The 16,144-nt window shown below is 44.7% G+C and overlaps 2 protein-coding genes across 12 annotated transcripts in view; one reads left to right on the plus strand and one right to left on the minus strand.

Moving 5' to 3' along the window:
* Positions 1-11,205, plus strand: part of TFB1M (transcription factor B1, mitochondrial) — a 68,022-nt gene extending 56,817 nt beyond the window's left edge. The window contains exons 6-7 of the mRNA XM_070603153.1: positions 7,175-7,302; positions 10,853-11,205. Of these exons, the coding sequence (XP_070459254.1) occupies positions 7,175-7,302; positions 10,853-11,105 (381 nt within the window). The 3' untranslated portion in view covers positions 11,106-11,205. The remainder of the gene's footprint in view (positions 1-7,174; positions 7,303-10,852) is intronic.
* A 63-nt stretch (positions 11,206-11,268) lies between these two features.
* Positions 11,269-16,144, minus strand: part of TIAM2 (TIAM Rac1 associated GEF 2) — a 234,327-nt gene continuing 229,451 nt past the window's right edge. For all 11 annotated transcript variants that reach the window (XM_070603135.1, XM_070603134.1, XM_070603136.1 and 8 more), the window contains 5 exons: positions 16,004-16,062; positions 15,259-15,364; positions 14,260-14,347; positions 13,726-13,880; positions 11,269-12,411 (listed from right to left, as the gene is read on the minus strand). In XM_070603135.1, the coding sequence (XP_070459236.1) occupies positions 11,801-12,411; positions 13,726-13,880; positions 14,260-14,347; positions 15,259-15,364; positions 16,004-16,062 (1,019 nt within the window). In that variant the 3' untranslated portion in view covers positions 11,269-11,800. The remainder of the gene's footprint in view (positions 12,412-13,725; positions 13,881-14,259; positions 14,348-15,258; positions 15,365-16,003; positions 16,063-16,144) is intronic.

Genomic DNA, 16,144 nt, shown 5'->3' on the forward strand with positions numbered 1-16,144 from the left:
TTTAAAAAACAACAGTGTATTTTCCTGTTTGCTTTCTGTTCAAATTTGAAAATAAAGGAAATTCCAAGTAAGAGAAAATAGTTAGCTGTTCCGGTCCCACAAATTTAAAGTGATTGATTTAATCTTAAAGTAATGTTTTTCTTCTGACATAATCTTAGGAAATTAAAAGTACCAGCTCAGAGCCTGATCAGTTCATTATTTTCCTCCATCTTTATGATCATTTTGCTTTTAAAATAATGCTTTAGGCTGGTCTGAAGACTTTTTTAACTTTTAAAATTGGTAGTTTGTAGATTAGTTGACTATAGTGAGGCCTCTGGTAAAAACGAAGATGAATATTCTTTGGTTTATGTGTGTTCTCAGGTGTCTAATGAGGCCATCCCAGTTCTGTTGATGTTTATAGCAAACTGGGTGTGTGTTTCTGTGTTTATCTATTATTACCGTACTTTTACAGCATTTTGTGACTCCTTTTTGTCCTCATGAGAGAGGATCTGGAGGATGTGTTTTCTACGTCTTCATTGCGTTATTTGAGAGCATTAAGACTGTCTTTCGATTTTGCAGTGGCATTTGCCAATCAACCTAGTTTTGTTTTGTTTTTTCCCCTAAAGATTGGCACCTGAGCTAACATCTGTTGCCAGTCTTCTTTTGTTTCCTCCTCCTTCTTCTCCCCAAAGCCCCCCAGTACATAGTTGTATAATCTAGTTGTAGGTCCTTCTGGTTGTGCTCCTGATGAGCGGTGTCACGTCCATGCCCAGGATCCGAAATGGTGAAACCCTGGGCTGCGAAAGTAGAGCGCACGAACTTAACCACTTGACCGCATGGCCGGCCCCTAGTTTTTTTTTTTCAATCTCATAAATAGTATAAATATGTATTTGTTGTGAACTTACCATTGCATTCTCTTTGCACATTATTTTGAAGAGCAGGACATTTTTTTAAAACATCCTCCTTTACTGGCAGCATCTGAGCTTGTGGGCTGAGAGTGCCTTCTTTAGGCCTGGCCCTCAGCTCACTGCCTCTCCTCCTCTTCCCTTCCTCCTGTCAGCTTTGCTTCCCTGGGACTCTCTTCTGCTCACCTGGGCCTCCTGCCTCTCAGTCCCAGCACACACTCAGGCTCCTGGAAGAGTTCATGTGGACTTTGTGATCTTGCCGAATTGGAGAGCTTGTGTCAGTTTTAATAATTTCTTTTATTTAGTTGTGTATCTCTGGTGACACATGGGGGGACCGTGAGGCCCCTGAGACCTCCATGAGTTAAACTAGTAAAATCTGCATGGAAAGATGAGATCCAGCAGCTGTAGAACTCCCCTTTAAGAAGACAGAGTGTCTTTCAGGTCAGAAACAGAAACAGGACAGCATGGACACATTTAAAGAAAATCGCAGCAAAAGGAGGGCTGGTCTGGGTACTGAAAACACGTAGGCCAGGAGGGTCAGCACCCAGTACCTGTTCCCCTGAGCGGTCAGCGCTCAGATTTGGGCCCATTTACAGCCGTCAGTCCAGGTATACTGGCTCCCACTCCGTATCGCTGCACAGTCTGCTAATCCTCATAGAGCTCACACTCGTAGGTCGTTTTTACAGGAAGGGCGTTTACTGACCAGGCAACTTGAGTAGAGCATCTAGTCTCTGGCAGCTATGGCTCATTCTGAATTAATATATTTGCATCCATGTTCATTTATCTGTTAATAATAGTAATAATAGTATTTTCTATGACAGCAGCGTTCATTGAGTGCCCCGTGAGTTTGCTTAGATTGAAGCCATCCCTGACAAACGGGTTAATTCTGAGGCACCAGAGTTTCTCTGAACCCTCAAAACTGGAGACCAGGCCCTGGCAGTTGCCCAGCGTGCTGCCCCCTGCTGGCCCCTGACAAGACAGCCCTGAGGCAGCCTCCAGCAGCTCCTGCCACCTGCACGACTGCAGGGGGAGCAGGGCCCTCGAGGTGCTGCTGTTTCACAGACACCGAAGTCAGAGTTTGTTGGAAAGGTCCTGGTGTTGGAAGGGTGTTTCCCTCGTGGTTATCCAGAAACTCCAGGTTGAATGTAACAGAAAATCCTAATCCAGTGTTTGTTAGTTCTTGTCCTTCTTGCGCTTTGTTTAGAATTAAGTGTTTGCTTTCTGACATTGTTTCCTTTCTTGGGACCGACAGCTTACATGCATGCATATATTTACATACATAATTCACTCAGGAAAAAGCCCCTTCTCTCCATCGCCTCCCCTCAGCCTGGGCTCCTCTCAGGCTTATTTCTTATCAAGCTCCCGGCTCACTCTGCCGTTCTCTTACATGCTTATGCTCTGAGAGGAGACACTATGTGACTGTAAAATCTGTTCTTTTTTTATTATTGCAGTCAGGAAAAGAGAAAAGCCTTTCAAAGATCTATAGGAGGGGAAAAAAAGGTAGGGTGGAACTTCTGCAGAAATTAATGTTACAATAACAAACACAAATTGTAAACTTTAGAGAAAGAAATGCAAGTTCTAGCATTGTGTCAGTCTTTGTTGAATACATTCGTTTGAAATACAGGAACGTTGTTGGAGACTGTGAGTTTTAAGGTTTTACAGTGGAAATTCTGTCCTTAAAGTGGGCTTGGGACAAGGATTACAGGCAGACTGAACCAATTCTAGGAAATGTGACCTCATTCATATTTGTAAATACTGTTTTTCTACAAAGTGCGTAATTCTAGTGTCATAGGCGTTGATGACTTGCAGCTCTGTTACCCTTGTCCGGGGAGGTTGTAACTGCAGGGCCTGTGACATTCTCATTGTCATTAGCTTGGTGTAGGCACCTGCAGAGGAAGTAGACGCTGGTGGGTGGAGGAGCCAAGCATCCCCCAGCGTGCTCACCTTCATTTCACCTGACCCTGAACGTGGCTCTCCCAGACCTGAGCCATGTTCCATCCTGTGGTGCCTACCACTTCAGAACCAGCCAGACCCTTCCCGTTCCCGGCTACACAAGTCTGTCTGAGACGATACCACCTTGAACTTTGAATCCTTCTGGTACTGTTCTTGAGGGCTTATTGATGATTCCCTGTAGTGATTCTTTTTTTTATTTATTTTACTTATTTATTAATTTTTTTTTTTTGAGGAAGATTAGCCCTGAGCTAACATCTGCTTCCCATCCTCCTCTTTTTGCTGAGGAAGACTGGCCCTGAGCTAACGTCCGTGCCCATCTTCCTCTACTTTATATGTGGGCCGCCTACCACAGCATGGCTTGCCAAGCGGCACCATGTCCGCACCCGGGATCCAAACCAGCAAAGCGCAGGCCGCTGAAGCAGAACGTGTGCACCTAACCACTGTGCCACTGGGCCGGCCCCCGGTAGTGATTCTTTTTTCTCACCATTCCTTCTGTCATATCCCAGTTAGGACATATCTCGGTTGATTAGACTGTAAGTTCCTAATCATTTTCTTTTCCACTGGCTTGTCCTTTATGATCTTGAACCGCATGGGAGGTTGAAGACCTGTCTTAGATTATGGCATATATTGTTTCTCTACCTTTTTTGTGTGGTAGTTATTTAGCTCTTTGGCACGTTCATGATCATCTCAAAGTCAGGAACTGGGCCATACATCCTTCAGTGTTTGCTGTATCATGTTGATTCGAGATCTGAATTGGCAATATCTAAGATTTAAGATTTAATGGCTTCTTATCCCAGGTCTTTTATGAGTCCAAAGTGTTGCTCTGAGCTCATAACCAGTCACGTCCGAGACACCCTGGCCTAGAAAATGAGACATCTGTCTCCAGCCTGTTGTAACCAAGGCAGCTAATGTTGAAAAACATAATCTCAGCTTTGTGTAGCCTTGATGTAGTGGAGTCGAGAGGCAAATATTTAAGTTCATTATAAATCCTTCGCTTTGACATTTTAGTAGGTCCTTTTGGTTTGCTGATAGACTGGGTCTGGAAAGGGGCTGGCGGAATTAGAATCTTCAAGTGCGTCTCATGCCCATGTACTGATTTCTTCTTTGTAATCAAACCCTTTCATAGACTTAAAACTCAGGAAGGAAAAATAATGGTTGTAACTTTAAATAAGAGTTCAGTTAAAAGCATTTTTGTGTCTGTTACCATAGTTACCAACTGGCTTTCCTGTGTTTCCAGAGAAAATGGGCTCCATCATTCAGAGTAATTCGGAGAAGTGCTTTTGGGGAAGGGGCAGAGAAGAGGGTGCTACAGGAGGTTCCCAGAGAAGTAGGACATGTTCCTGGAAGAGCCTGTCTACACTGAGTGTTACAGGGTCCTCCACTAAGCAGTGCCTGTATTGGGTTGTGAGTGGAAGTTTTCTTTTAGCTATGATAGACTGTTAGCCACTTAACTGGCTATCAGAATTCTACTCAAACTTTAGAAGTCCACTGCTCCAGTTTACGTGGGGTGCTGCTATATTTGAACAGGGTTTTAAAACTTTATTTAAATAATGCAAACATTAGACATTTCCTGTATTTGCAGACACCAACTATATCGCAAAGGAATAAAATCAGGCAAATAAAGACAAGACCAAATTTTAAAATCCAAGGAAGCTGGAAGTGGCCGTTTCTTGTACTAGAAGGAGAATGTGTCTATCCTTGTAATTGTGCCTTTGGCCTTAGTAGAATTTGAACATTATATAGAGTTTTGATAATATTTCATGGCTTTAGGGTCAGATGGGATTTAATTTTATCTCATATTTTGCTAAAAGATTATTTTCTCTGGAGACTGGCAGGCAGTTGGCTCATACCCGCTGTCTCTGGAAGAATCCTGTCAGAACTGACTAATTTGGAAGTATTGGATTGAAAGAGTTGAAGGAGTTGAGTCACAGAGGGTTGCCGATTGAGAGGTAGGGACAGGAGTGCCGGTGAGCTCAGATGATGGAAAGGGCATGGAAAGTTACAGAGTGATGGGTGAGGTGAAGTCTAGAACCTTCCCAGATAGTTGGGTTCACTTCTCTGTCCCAAATCAAGAGGAGGAAAGGGGAGATGGACATTTCAGAATTTGTGAGCAGGAGTCTTTGACATTTAAAGGCATTATAGGGGCCGGCCCCGTGGCCAAGTGGTTGAGTTCGCACGCTCTGCTTCGGTGGCCCAGGATTTTCACCAGTTCAGATCCTGGGCGCGGACATGGTGCCACTCATCAGGCCATGCTGAGGCGGTTTCCCACACAGCACAACTAGAAGGACCTGCAGCTAGAATATACAACTACGTACTGGGGGGCTTTGGGGAGAAGAAGAAGAAAAAATAAAATAAAGTCATTGTAGTGTATCTTGGGCAGCTTCTTCTACTCTCCCCACTCATAAATTATCTGTTCTTTGTCCTTCCACAGAAATGCTCTAGGATGAAGCCATCTTTTCTTCCTTCTCTATAGTAGTGCTTCTGTCCACATAGCCCTGAAGTCACCTGCCCAGTCCCGTATCCTCTTCAGCGCGTCTCTTCTCTGTATTGACCACAAATGTCTCCGAGACCCCTGGACCCTGCTCCGTGGCATTTGTTGTGAAGGTCTAAGGAAAGCCCTGGCCTTCTAACCAAAGCAGTTCGTTTCTTACAGGAAGTTCCTGCTGCTGAAGTGAGAAACTCACTAAGCAACACACAGAATTTGAGAAACGATTGCAGTTTAGTAAGAACATTTAACCTTGTCTTCGGATAGTCACTCTGACGCAGAATAGCTGCTGTTCCCCCAAAGGGGCGTAAGCTGCTCAGCAGCCGTCTGAAGCCGTGGACACTTAGGGGAGCGTTTTCCATGTAGAAGGGCCTCTCCATTGGCACTTTTCCCTCTGCTGCCTAGAACATTCTCTGCGCTTGCTGGCCGCACCATCCCCACCATCCAACTCTTTCACTTCTGGTTACATCCGGTAGGCGCAGCTGCGGCTCATCTGAAAGATCAGTGATCGAGGGGGAGAGAAGGTCTGGTGGGTCAGCTTGCCGGCGAGGCAGCTCAGACCCCGCAGGAGAGACGCCGCTGGCTCCTCGGAAGGTGCATCCAGGCCGCCTGATGCTGGGCACGTCTTCAGTCTTTTTCTGTTTTTGTCCACACAGTCTCATGTCATATGCAAGTATTTTTCTTCCACCCTAAAAACAAAACAAAACAGAAAACACTCCCCTATCGTCATAGGTTAGAGGCTAATTTTAAGGAGTTGTGTAGCGCGAGGATCTTTAGAAGCAAGTCCTCCCAAGAGAACATGATGACCCCTGTGGAATTTAAAAACTAGCATCCCTTTTGAAAAGCAGTGGTCCAGCCCCCTCTTCGTAAATTGCTGTGCTTTCCGAGCCCTTGTAGAGTCTGCGTGATGTTCTCAGTAGCAAGTGGAACAGTCCCTTAGAGACGAATGCTGGAGAAAGTCACGAGCAGACTTGCCGTTTCCCAGACCGTGGTCTGCCCGGCTTTGTCGTGTGTGTGGTAACGGATTTGACTCCATGTCTCCCTTAGTCTTTACTTTCAGTATTTTTCCCTGTTATTTTGAATTACTTGTGAATCACCATGAGTCCATTTTTAGAATACGGCAGGGTATAAATCTCTTACCAGATATGCCTGAGAAGTTTTATTTTCTGATAATTAAAGAATCTCAACAGCTGGTAGTAGCTTCACACTCAAACAGTAACATTTTTGGTGGTTTTCATTTGTTATTTGGATCCTCCCTGTGCCTCTTAGGGCATTTAAAGTTGCTACCAAAAAGTTCTGTGGCTGTGCGGATGAGGATCACGATTTCAGTCCAGCTGATTAATCGGTGTCTGTATCCAAAAGAAGTGGTATCCTAATTGATTCCCTTTGTGGGGTGTTGAGCACTAAGTGGTCCCTGGGGTCCCATCTGCCTTTTCTCTCTGTTTTGAAGCCCAGCCTTATAGTCAGAACTGCTGCTGCAGCTTGTTTTTTACTCATTCAGAACCTAAATAGAATATTCTAATGCTATCTGCTATCTGCCTACTGGCTTTAATGATTATTTGGATTGATCATAAAAGGCTGTTGTAAAGCTGTGTTTTAAAAGTAAGTGATCATCAAGCTCAGGTCGAGTGGTGTCCTTATAGAACAGATGCAGCCAACTGTGGTTTCTCTGAGTCAGCTCAAATCCAGATGCAGCATCTTCCAGGCCTAGAGAAGATGGCAGTGCAGTCCATGCAAAGGTTTGTTTGTGGAAACCGTGCTCAATGACCTGTCCTCCTGTGTTTTGCGAAGATAGATTGTTTGATCATGTTATGCCATGCCACAAAATGATGTATGTTTGCTTCCAACAAAGGTGGACGTGGGTGTGGTGCGCTTCACTCCCCTGACACAGCCCAGGATAGAGCAGCCGTTCCAGCTGGTGGAGAAGGTCGTTCAGAACGTATTTCAGTTCCGAAGGAAGTACTGCCATCGAGGGCTTGGGTGAGAAGGCCTTCTCTGCCTTTTAGTAGCACGCTTTATAAATCCCCAATCACTTTCAATAATTAAGAACTTTGTTTTGATGATTCTTCAACCTTTCTATAAATAATCACTCATAGTTCAAATCCTGTGGTGAATCAACCTTGACTGCCACTGAAGAAAAAGCGAAACCTTGATTTAACCTCAGATGCCACTTGGGGTTTTTGTTTTTGTTTTTGTTTTTGTTTCTTTCTAAAGATTGGCACCTGAGCTAATAACTGTTGCCAATCTTTTTTTTTTTTGCCTTATCTCCCCAAATCCCCCCAGTATATAGTTGTATATCTTGGTTGCACGTCCCTCTAGTTGTGGCATGTGAGACACCGCCTCAGCATGGCTTGATGAGTGGTGGCATGTCCGCGCCCAGAATTCGAACTGGCGAAACCCTGGGCCTCCGCCGCGGAGCTTGCGGACTTAACCATTTGGCCATGGGCCCGGCCCCCAGGGGTTTTCTTTTATCATAAGTACAACCTAAAACTGACAGTCACACAGTTTATGATGACCCTGTACTGCGGAGGTCGTGACTTCTCAGTCAGGGCTCAGACCATCTGAACTGTTTTTACTCTCGACGCTTCTGACACCAAATGTCTAGTATTTTTTCCAACACCAGCCACTTCCCCAGACACCAACTGGGTGTCCTGCAGTTCGGCTCAAGTCTGCACTAACTGCCTGGAGTCACTGCAGCCCTGCAGGTGCAGGGCTCGGTCCCACGAGGCTGCCCACACTTCAGACACCAGTTCCAAGTCCCAGGTCGCCGCTTGTACTTCTGACCAGCCAGCTGTAAACTGGGGAGCTCCATGACCCCCATTCAGGTTCATTAATTTGCTAAGATGCCTCAGAGAACTCAAGAAAACACTTTACTTTCATTTACCGATTTATTATAAAGGATGTAACTCAGGAACAGCCAAATGGAAGAGACGCATCGGGCAAGGTCTGGGGGGTAGGGGCGCTCAGAGCTTCCATGCGCCCTCTGGGTTCAGCATCCTCTCAGCAGCTCGGTGTGTTCACTGACCTGGAAGCGCCCCGAACCCCATCCAGGGGTTTTATGGAAGTTCCATTACATGGGCTCAGTTGATTGGCTGTTGGCTGTTGGGGATTGAGCTCATGATCTCCAGCCCTTCTCACCTCCCTGGGGGTCTAGGAGTAGAGCTCGAAGTTCCAACTCTGATCACATGGTTGCTTTCTCTGGCAACTGTCACCCATCCTGAAGCCACCTAGGGGCCCACCAAGAGTCACCACATTAGCACAAACTCAGGTGTGGTTGAAAGGGGCTTGTTAGCAATAGCAAAAGATCCTCCTGTCACTCTCACTCAGGAAATTCGAAGCTGTGTCAGGAACCTGGGACAAAGACCACCTACAGATTTCTTATCATCACACTAAGCAGCTTTTTAAAATGCTTCTTTCCATCAAGTTGCTGTATCTCTTCTTTAAGGACACACTTAGATTAGGAAGCAAATATAACTTCTGAGCAGCCAAAATGATGTCACCACATATTCGGGCAAGCACATTTTTATTCACCAGAGAGCTCCTTTGTCTTGCCATGCCTGCTGCTCTGCATAAGCACATCGGCCCCTCAGGAAACTCAGACAGAGCATGACAGGGTGGAGTCCACATGCCTCAGTAGGCCCCGAGGTGACCACAGCGATATGTTACATCCAGTGACAGCCAAGAAAATGTTTAATTAGGCCCAACTGTAGTCTAAGAAGGCAGGAAAATGTGTGTGTGTGTGTGGTTTTATTTAAAAGATTTCCATCTAATATAGTCAACATTCAGCTGTTAAAGGGGCTCAGCTTTACAGGCACACATTTCTCATTTTCTAAAACCCCCTCACATAGCTCCAACTTAATTCTTTCCTTTTCTGGTTTTGTCAAGTGTTCCTTTAGCATATGGAATTACTTTAGGTACAGCTGGGCAGCTGCATCCTGAAGCCATTGCAGTCCTCACAACGCAGTCTTGGTGATATAAGGCGACTGCTTTAATTCCCCGCCTGCCATTTGTTGACTCTAGTTAGGCCAGGATAGTCACTGCTTCTCTCGCAGAGACTTAAGGCGCAGGCTGGGGACAGAGATGTCACTGGCTGCACCCCTCTGGTAGGCTGCAGCCCCTGCCAGGATGCACTGAGTAGAACAGAAACTGGATTTCAGCTCACACTTACCCTTCATGTGGGGTGTGACATGTCCAACTCTGCATGATAGCCCTGATTTATGGGGAAAAAATCACAAAAAGTTTATCCCACTTTTGGAAATCCTGGAATTGGCCTCAGCGCAGAGTTGGCCCTCCTATTTAAAAAGACAACATTCTAGCTAGGTGATGGGCCTCATTCATTTCACAAACACAATCCCCTGTGTGGATATGGACCAGATGGTGTGACCCACTTTGACCTGTTGGTGTCCTTCAGTCGTGCCACACCACAGATTGGTCCCAGATGTTAGGAACTATGATCAGACTCTCCTTGCCATGAAACTGAACTCAGAGATCTCAGTCAGCTGGTCCTGAAAGGGTGCGGCGTGCAGTTCCTTCCTGAGAGCGCCATCAGCCTGTAGGAAAAACTCGGTCTCCGCTGGCCGCGACACCTTCCACGCCCTTTGAGATGAGCTCTGTAGAGCCTCTGAGACTTGAGAGAAGGAAATAAGATCCAGGTGAAGCTTCACAATATTTTGATCAGTCAGTTTTGTTCTTCATTTTAAAGCAATGATCCAATTTGGTTAGATGAAATTAAAGATGCTTCAGGATATCTTAAAGCAGGAAATAGCTGTTTGTGTTTTCACATCAACTGTTTTCTGACTTTGCAAAAAGCAAGGTCATTCTTTGGGATGAAGAGTTCCAAAGGCTATGGGGCTGGCCCCGTGGCCGAGTGGTTAAGTTCGCGCGCTCCGCTGCAGGCGACCCAGTGTTTCGTTGGTTCGAATCCTGGGGCGCGGACATGGCACTGCTCATCAAAACCACGCTGAGGCAGCGTCCCACATGCCACAACTAGAAGGACCCACAACAAAGAATATACAACTATGTACTGGGGGCTTTGGGGAGAAAAAATAAAATAAAATAAAATCTTTAAAAAAAAAAAAAAAAAAAAGAGTTCCAAAGGCTAAGTTCAAATTACAAAAAATCAAAACTAATAGTATGTCACACAAGAAGTAATAGACAACTTTCATATTAAAATGAGGCAGATCAAACATACTTCTGTAAGGATGCAGCTGAGCAGATGTCCCTTTAAGCCTGCCTTAAAGACACCCGTATTGACTGAGCTTTGGAAATCACTTCCCCACGTGGGCACACCTTGCAGGTAGATTGGCTCTGCCTTTGGTGCCCTGTCCTACCTGCTGCTTGGTGGAGTAGCCCAGGTCCTTCTCCGTCACCCTGGAGTCCCCCAGGACAGCATGGAGGCGCCAGCCGCCTCTCCCACTCCCTCAAGCTCACAGCTGTCAGAGCCACGTTGTTTTCAAATGAAGGGAGAACGAAGCGTCCTGGTGTGCAGAATTGCCTAAGTAAAGGTCTAATTTTTCTCTCTTCCTCTCAGAATGTTATTCCCTGAAGCTCAGCGCCTAGAAAGCACTGGAAAACTGTTACAGTTGGCAGATGTGGACCCTACCCTCCGACCCAGCCAGCTCTCTGTCTCCCATTTTAAGAGCCTCTGTGATGTGTACCGGAAAATGTGTGATGAAGACCCACACCTCTTCGCTTATAATTTCAGAGAAGAACTCAAGCAAAATAAAAGCAAAAACCAGGAAAAAGAGGATGAGGAGAGTTACAGACTCCAGCTCCCTCCTTAGGGGCTAGCAGCTTACTGAATGCTGATTTTCACAATGCTGAGCCTCTTATGTGTGTACTCTCTTGTCTTCTACAGAATGACAATAAAAATACCAATTACCAGATGTGACTTATTTCCCTTTTACTGTACAGTTTGGTAGAGAAAATAAATATAATCAAATAAGATACAGTACAAGCTTTCTTTTAATATATATACTGCATAGATATGACATGTTTAGTATAAACAGCATCTATTACAACCTTACAAAAATGAAGTATCTGCACAGTGTGCCCCTAACCCACATTAAAATAACTTAAAGATGCTTTAAATAAAGCAAAAACTAACAAACAGCTCAAAGAAAATGCCCAGAGGATTGGAAAGAAATGATCTTTTTAAAAGCTATTAATCACAACTTCCCCACCTTGCTTTTTCCACATAAATTAAAATAATTAGAATGGAATTTTATTTTAAGGATTCTAAGTCATTTTGATACCTGCTCAAAAGGGATGTAAAACTAAGTAATTTACAAATTCTGACCAGTTTAATCTAGTTTTCTGATCCACAATAAATTAAAATAACTTAAATCTTTACAACTATTTTGTGGGAAAATGTATGCTGCACAAAACCCAATAATGAATGGTTTTTCTGCCATTTCCACTTTACCACCAGTTTAAAAGACAAATGAGCAATTTAACCCATATCTGGATTGAAATTGTACTATGATTTTCCGTGGCTCTCAGTTTCATAAAAACACTCCTCATTGACAACTGACGTGAGACTCTGGACGCTGAATTCTCGCTCTAGGACAGAATTGAGATCCAGGCTGGCATTTTCAGATTGACTGTCAAGGGACTGGTGACGAGTCTGCGTCTTCAGCAGAGTTCCCCTGTCCCTTTTGGTGCTGTTCGCTTTCCGTTTAATGGCACAGAAGTGCCCCCGGACCAGTCTGGGCTGCTCCCCTCCTGGCTGGCCATCCGTGCCAGGCTGCTGTCCGGGCGGCTGAGCATCGGGGCCGTCGGAGATTCTCAGTCTCTGGAACTGGATTTCAATGTCTTTGGTCGGGCTGCCTTGTTTCACAATCTGATGGTAGTCCTCATCTTCGTCACTCAGAATATCGCTCTCTTTGATGAGATGGTCTGAAAAATCGGCCAAGCCCGTGTGGGGGTGTTGCAGGGCGTCCTGCCTGCTCCCGGCTGTGTGGCAGCTGCTGCTCTGCGTGCTGCTGCTCAGGCTGCCCTCGTCGGAGTCCAGCGAGCTGCCCTTGCCGGGCTCGCTGGGCCACTCGCTGCTGGAGGAATTCTTGAGGACTTTTAAGGACCTGGAGGAAGCTGCAGGAGAAAAGCACATTTCCCCTCATCATAGAGAAACACACTCCACCGTGTGTAATTTTGGCAGGTTCTAAGATTTAACATCTTTGTTACTTAAGATTTTATCCTCTCACTTCAGTAACCAACTACCCTGGGACTTAGGCCAAAACATGTAGATACTGCAAGTATGGAGATTTTTTACTTGGTTTATTTGAAATTGTAAGTTGGAGTATTTGGCATTTTTAGATGACCAATTACCAGACCTCAGTTATTTGGACAGAACATTAAGCTAGAAACTACTATAAGGGCTAGAATACTTATTTTGCCCATGGATAAATTGAAAAGTTAATTACTAATAGAACCTAGGCTCTTTCACTAACGTACTTTGTAATTTGATAACCAGGATGGCACCCTATTTCTATGCCTACCTACTTACCTTCTTTATTTCCCTTGCTGCTCAATTGAAAGTAGAAAAATGCTGTTTCTCTCTCATGACAACTGTCTCTGCTGGAATTTCTAGCTAACTTTCAGAGATTTAATATGAGTTTAATCATTTGTGTGTGTATTTAATTCCTCTCTCTTGGGTGGAAGGGCAAAGGAGGAGCTTTGGGTTGTGGTGTTTCTGCAGACACAGTAATGTATTTTTAATGGTCATGGCTTATTTTGGCAATAGAGGGAAATAGTAAATTTGAAGAGGTCAAACTGTGACCAAAAAGGAAAGGGAGACATTTTGTAAGACTAAAAACAAGATCAGAGATCTATTAACAAAATAGTTAATACAGAAAGAAGGTTCTAAAAACTTAAGCTGAAATTTTAAAAACAGGCAGAAAGTTTAAGAACAGCAGGATTTGGAATGCTGACCCGCTGACTGACTTATTGGGTAAGAATGAGTGTATTAGGTCTCTTGATCTTAATTCATTAAGTAATGCCTTTCTAGATGCCCCATGCAGTTCTGAGCACTGGGAACACTGCAATGAGCAAACCAAGTCCCTGGACTCCTGTCCATCTCAGGGGAAGAAACAGGTAGGGTGGTAAGTGTCGACCGTGTCAGCTGGTGGTGAGAAGGGGCATTTGGGGTTGGGGGTGGTTATAGTTTATAAAAGGAGGTCCTGGAGCAAGAGGCACGTTTCCGTTTCCGTTTCCGTTTCCTAAATGGAAATAAAATGGCCCATTACCTTCTCACACCATCCTGTGAATTCGGGTGTCTGGTTCAGAGCTTACAAAGCCGCCCCTGATATTTACAAAGTGTTGGCTTACTGCTGTATCACCAGAGCATACGTCCTCGTAGAGAAGTGCCTAATGCTTTCCTGAATAAACATGAGACGAAGTTCTCACCTAATTTGGCTGAAACAGGAACTCGGTTCTTAAGGGGTACCAGGCGATCTTTACATGTTTTCTCCAAGGGTAATTCACACTTTATGTGACGTCTGAAGTTCTCCCTCAGAATAGATCGAATCACCTTGACGATGTTGGTTTTGCTTTCATTGTCACTGGTGGGGAGAGAGAGAGAAAACAGCAGGAGTGTCCCGAGTGTCATCATGCTTTGAGGCCACATCCCTGGTCCTTCTGTGGCATGTTACCGCCCTCAGGACAGACTGAGAGCAAGTCACCAGCGTCTGTGTGTCTTGGCCTCTACAGTTAGAAAAGGAGTGAGAATGGATCGTTCTTGAGGGTCCTTCCAGCACTAAGACTGGAGAGCTATTTGATCAATGTATTCTACTAGAGCCACCGTTGCCATTTTGGGGAGGGTGGGTGTGATCCTGAAGTCATCAAAATTCAGGAAATTACTAAAAATAAACTCCCTTTTTGTTAAGAGAACATAATTCTGTTTCGTTCCCATTGGCTTTAATTTTTGGGAATCCGTAATACCTGCAGCACAACTGGAAGATGGTTTCTGGCCGTCCTTCTATTTCTGACTTCGTATGGATCAGCTCCCATACAGAATTATTTTCTGTGCCTGTGAAAAAGGAAATGGGAACAAGCGTCTACAACTTTGCCAAAGACGCTGTGGTTAAGAACACTTGTGAAGTTTAAAACTCACGATTTAGTGACTAAAAACTCAAATATTCCCAATCCTGACTCACCATTTTCCTATGTGACTCATGCTGTGTGTGACTTTCACAAATAGTTACAAAAAGTTAAATCTTTGGCAGTTACTTTTTATCTTCCTGCTGAGGTTTTCCATCCATTTTAGTCCCGCCTCTGCCCAGATTCCATCTCTCTGGGAAAAAGGTTAAAGGGGTCCTGTTTTTCAACCCCATTCCTTGGAAGGAACACTAGGTTGTGCTCAGTCAGCTGCATGAGGTAAAGCCCCAAAAAGAGGCCAGCCCCAAATTCAGTCATGTTCTAGGAGACGCATGACAAAAATTAAACAGGGACCCACTGCACACGTCAGCCTGTCTGGCCTTCCCATCCAGAGAGGCCCTGTCACCAGAATGTGGTTACTCTGGAAGGACCTCCGAATGTTTTCCTGGGTCGAAGATTTTTTCTTGTTTTTGTATCACTTATGATACTGCTCAATCTTAAGGAATTTCTCGGTGTGTCTAAATTTGTAAAAATTTAAGTGTGTGTACCTTCCTTTCTGTAAAAATTTTTCGGGTATCAAGGATATTAGGCAGAAAGAAAAATGTTGGAAACTTGACAGTGAAAACAAGCAGACAATGAAGAGAACAGAACAACCATCTACTGGGGCTTACTGTCTCCAAAAGTCTGCAAAGAAACGTCAAAACAACCTCTCGTCCTCATTTGCCTATAAAATAAAGCACCAAAAGTTATCCCCAAAGTCCTTTCCTACTTTTTCATTCCGTAGTTTAAATAAGTCTCTTAAATTGTTTGTTTTTCTGGCATTGTGCTACACAGAACACTTACCTGCTGTATTCCCCAGTCTGACTTGAAGTGCGGATATGGGGATCAACCAGCGAAACTTAAATGGGTCCAGGTCAGCAGAGCTGTGTGCAGGCCGGGAATTCGAGGGCTGTAAGACAAAGGCCACCAAGAAGCGTTAGCGCCAGCTCACCAGGAGGGCGTGCACACAGCGTGGAAGCTTCCAGTTCCCCCGTGTGCAAGGCTCCTGCAGCCGTGTGGGTGTTCAGGGGGCAGAAATGAACCGGGTCAGCTGTGCTCCCAGTTCTCAAGCAGCTCACAGACGGGGTGGGCACAGGGCAGAGTCGTGGTTTGGGGGCAGAGCTCTAAATTTCCAAGCAAGAATGACAACCAACCCTTCCGGGTCCGCACATTACCACTGAGTGGTGAGCTGACGGCGATGGTATTTACAGCTAAGCTTTTTCTTTTTTTGAATCAAGGGAAAAGGTGTTTGAAAACAAACCAAAGTTACACAGACTCTTATGTTTATGGAGCAAACATGGGCCGTGTTTTCAGGGATATAAAAGCTGATTTTCTGTGTAGGCCCCAGCGTGGGTATCTGTCTATATCTTCTTTTAAAGCAGACATCTTTTGTGGGGAGAATAAGGAACCTTGAGTATGTGATTTGGGGAGTTACCTAGGAACACGTGGTGCCCTCAGTGAGCTCTGCTGCTCAGCAGCCTGTCATTCAACACTAACAGGAAGACAGCCACGCAAAGGTGGCTTTCATTAAAATGAATTCTTGTCTTACCAATTTCTTTTTCAGTTTGCAGTTTTCTTTATAAACCAGTATGACGGCTCGCTTAAAAACTAAAGAAAGGAAAAGAGAAAGAAGTCTGTCATTATTTTGTACAAACTCTTCCAAGGTTAAACCAGAGCTGAATGTTGGACT

This window comes from Equus przewalskii, chromosome 32, assembly GCF_037783145.1.
Source record: "Equus przewalskii isolate Varuska chromosome 32, EquPr2, whole genome shotgun sequence".
NCBI classification, from domain to species: Eukaryota; Metazoa; Chordata; class Mammalia; order Perissodactyla; family Equidae; genus Equus; species Equus przewalskii.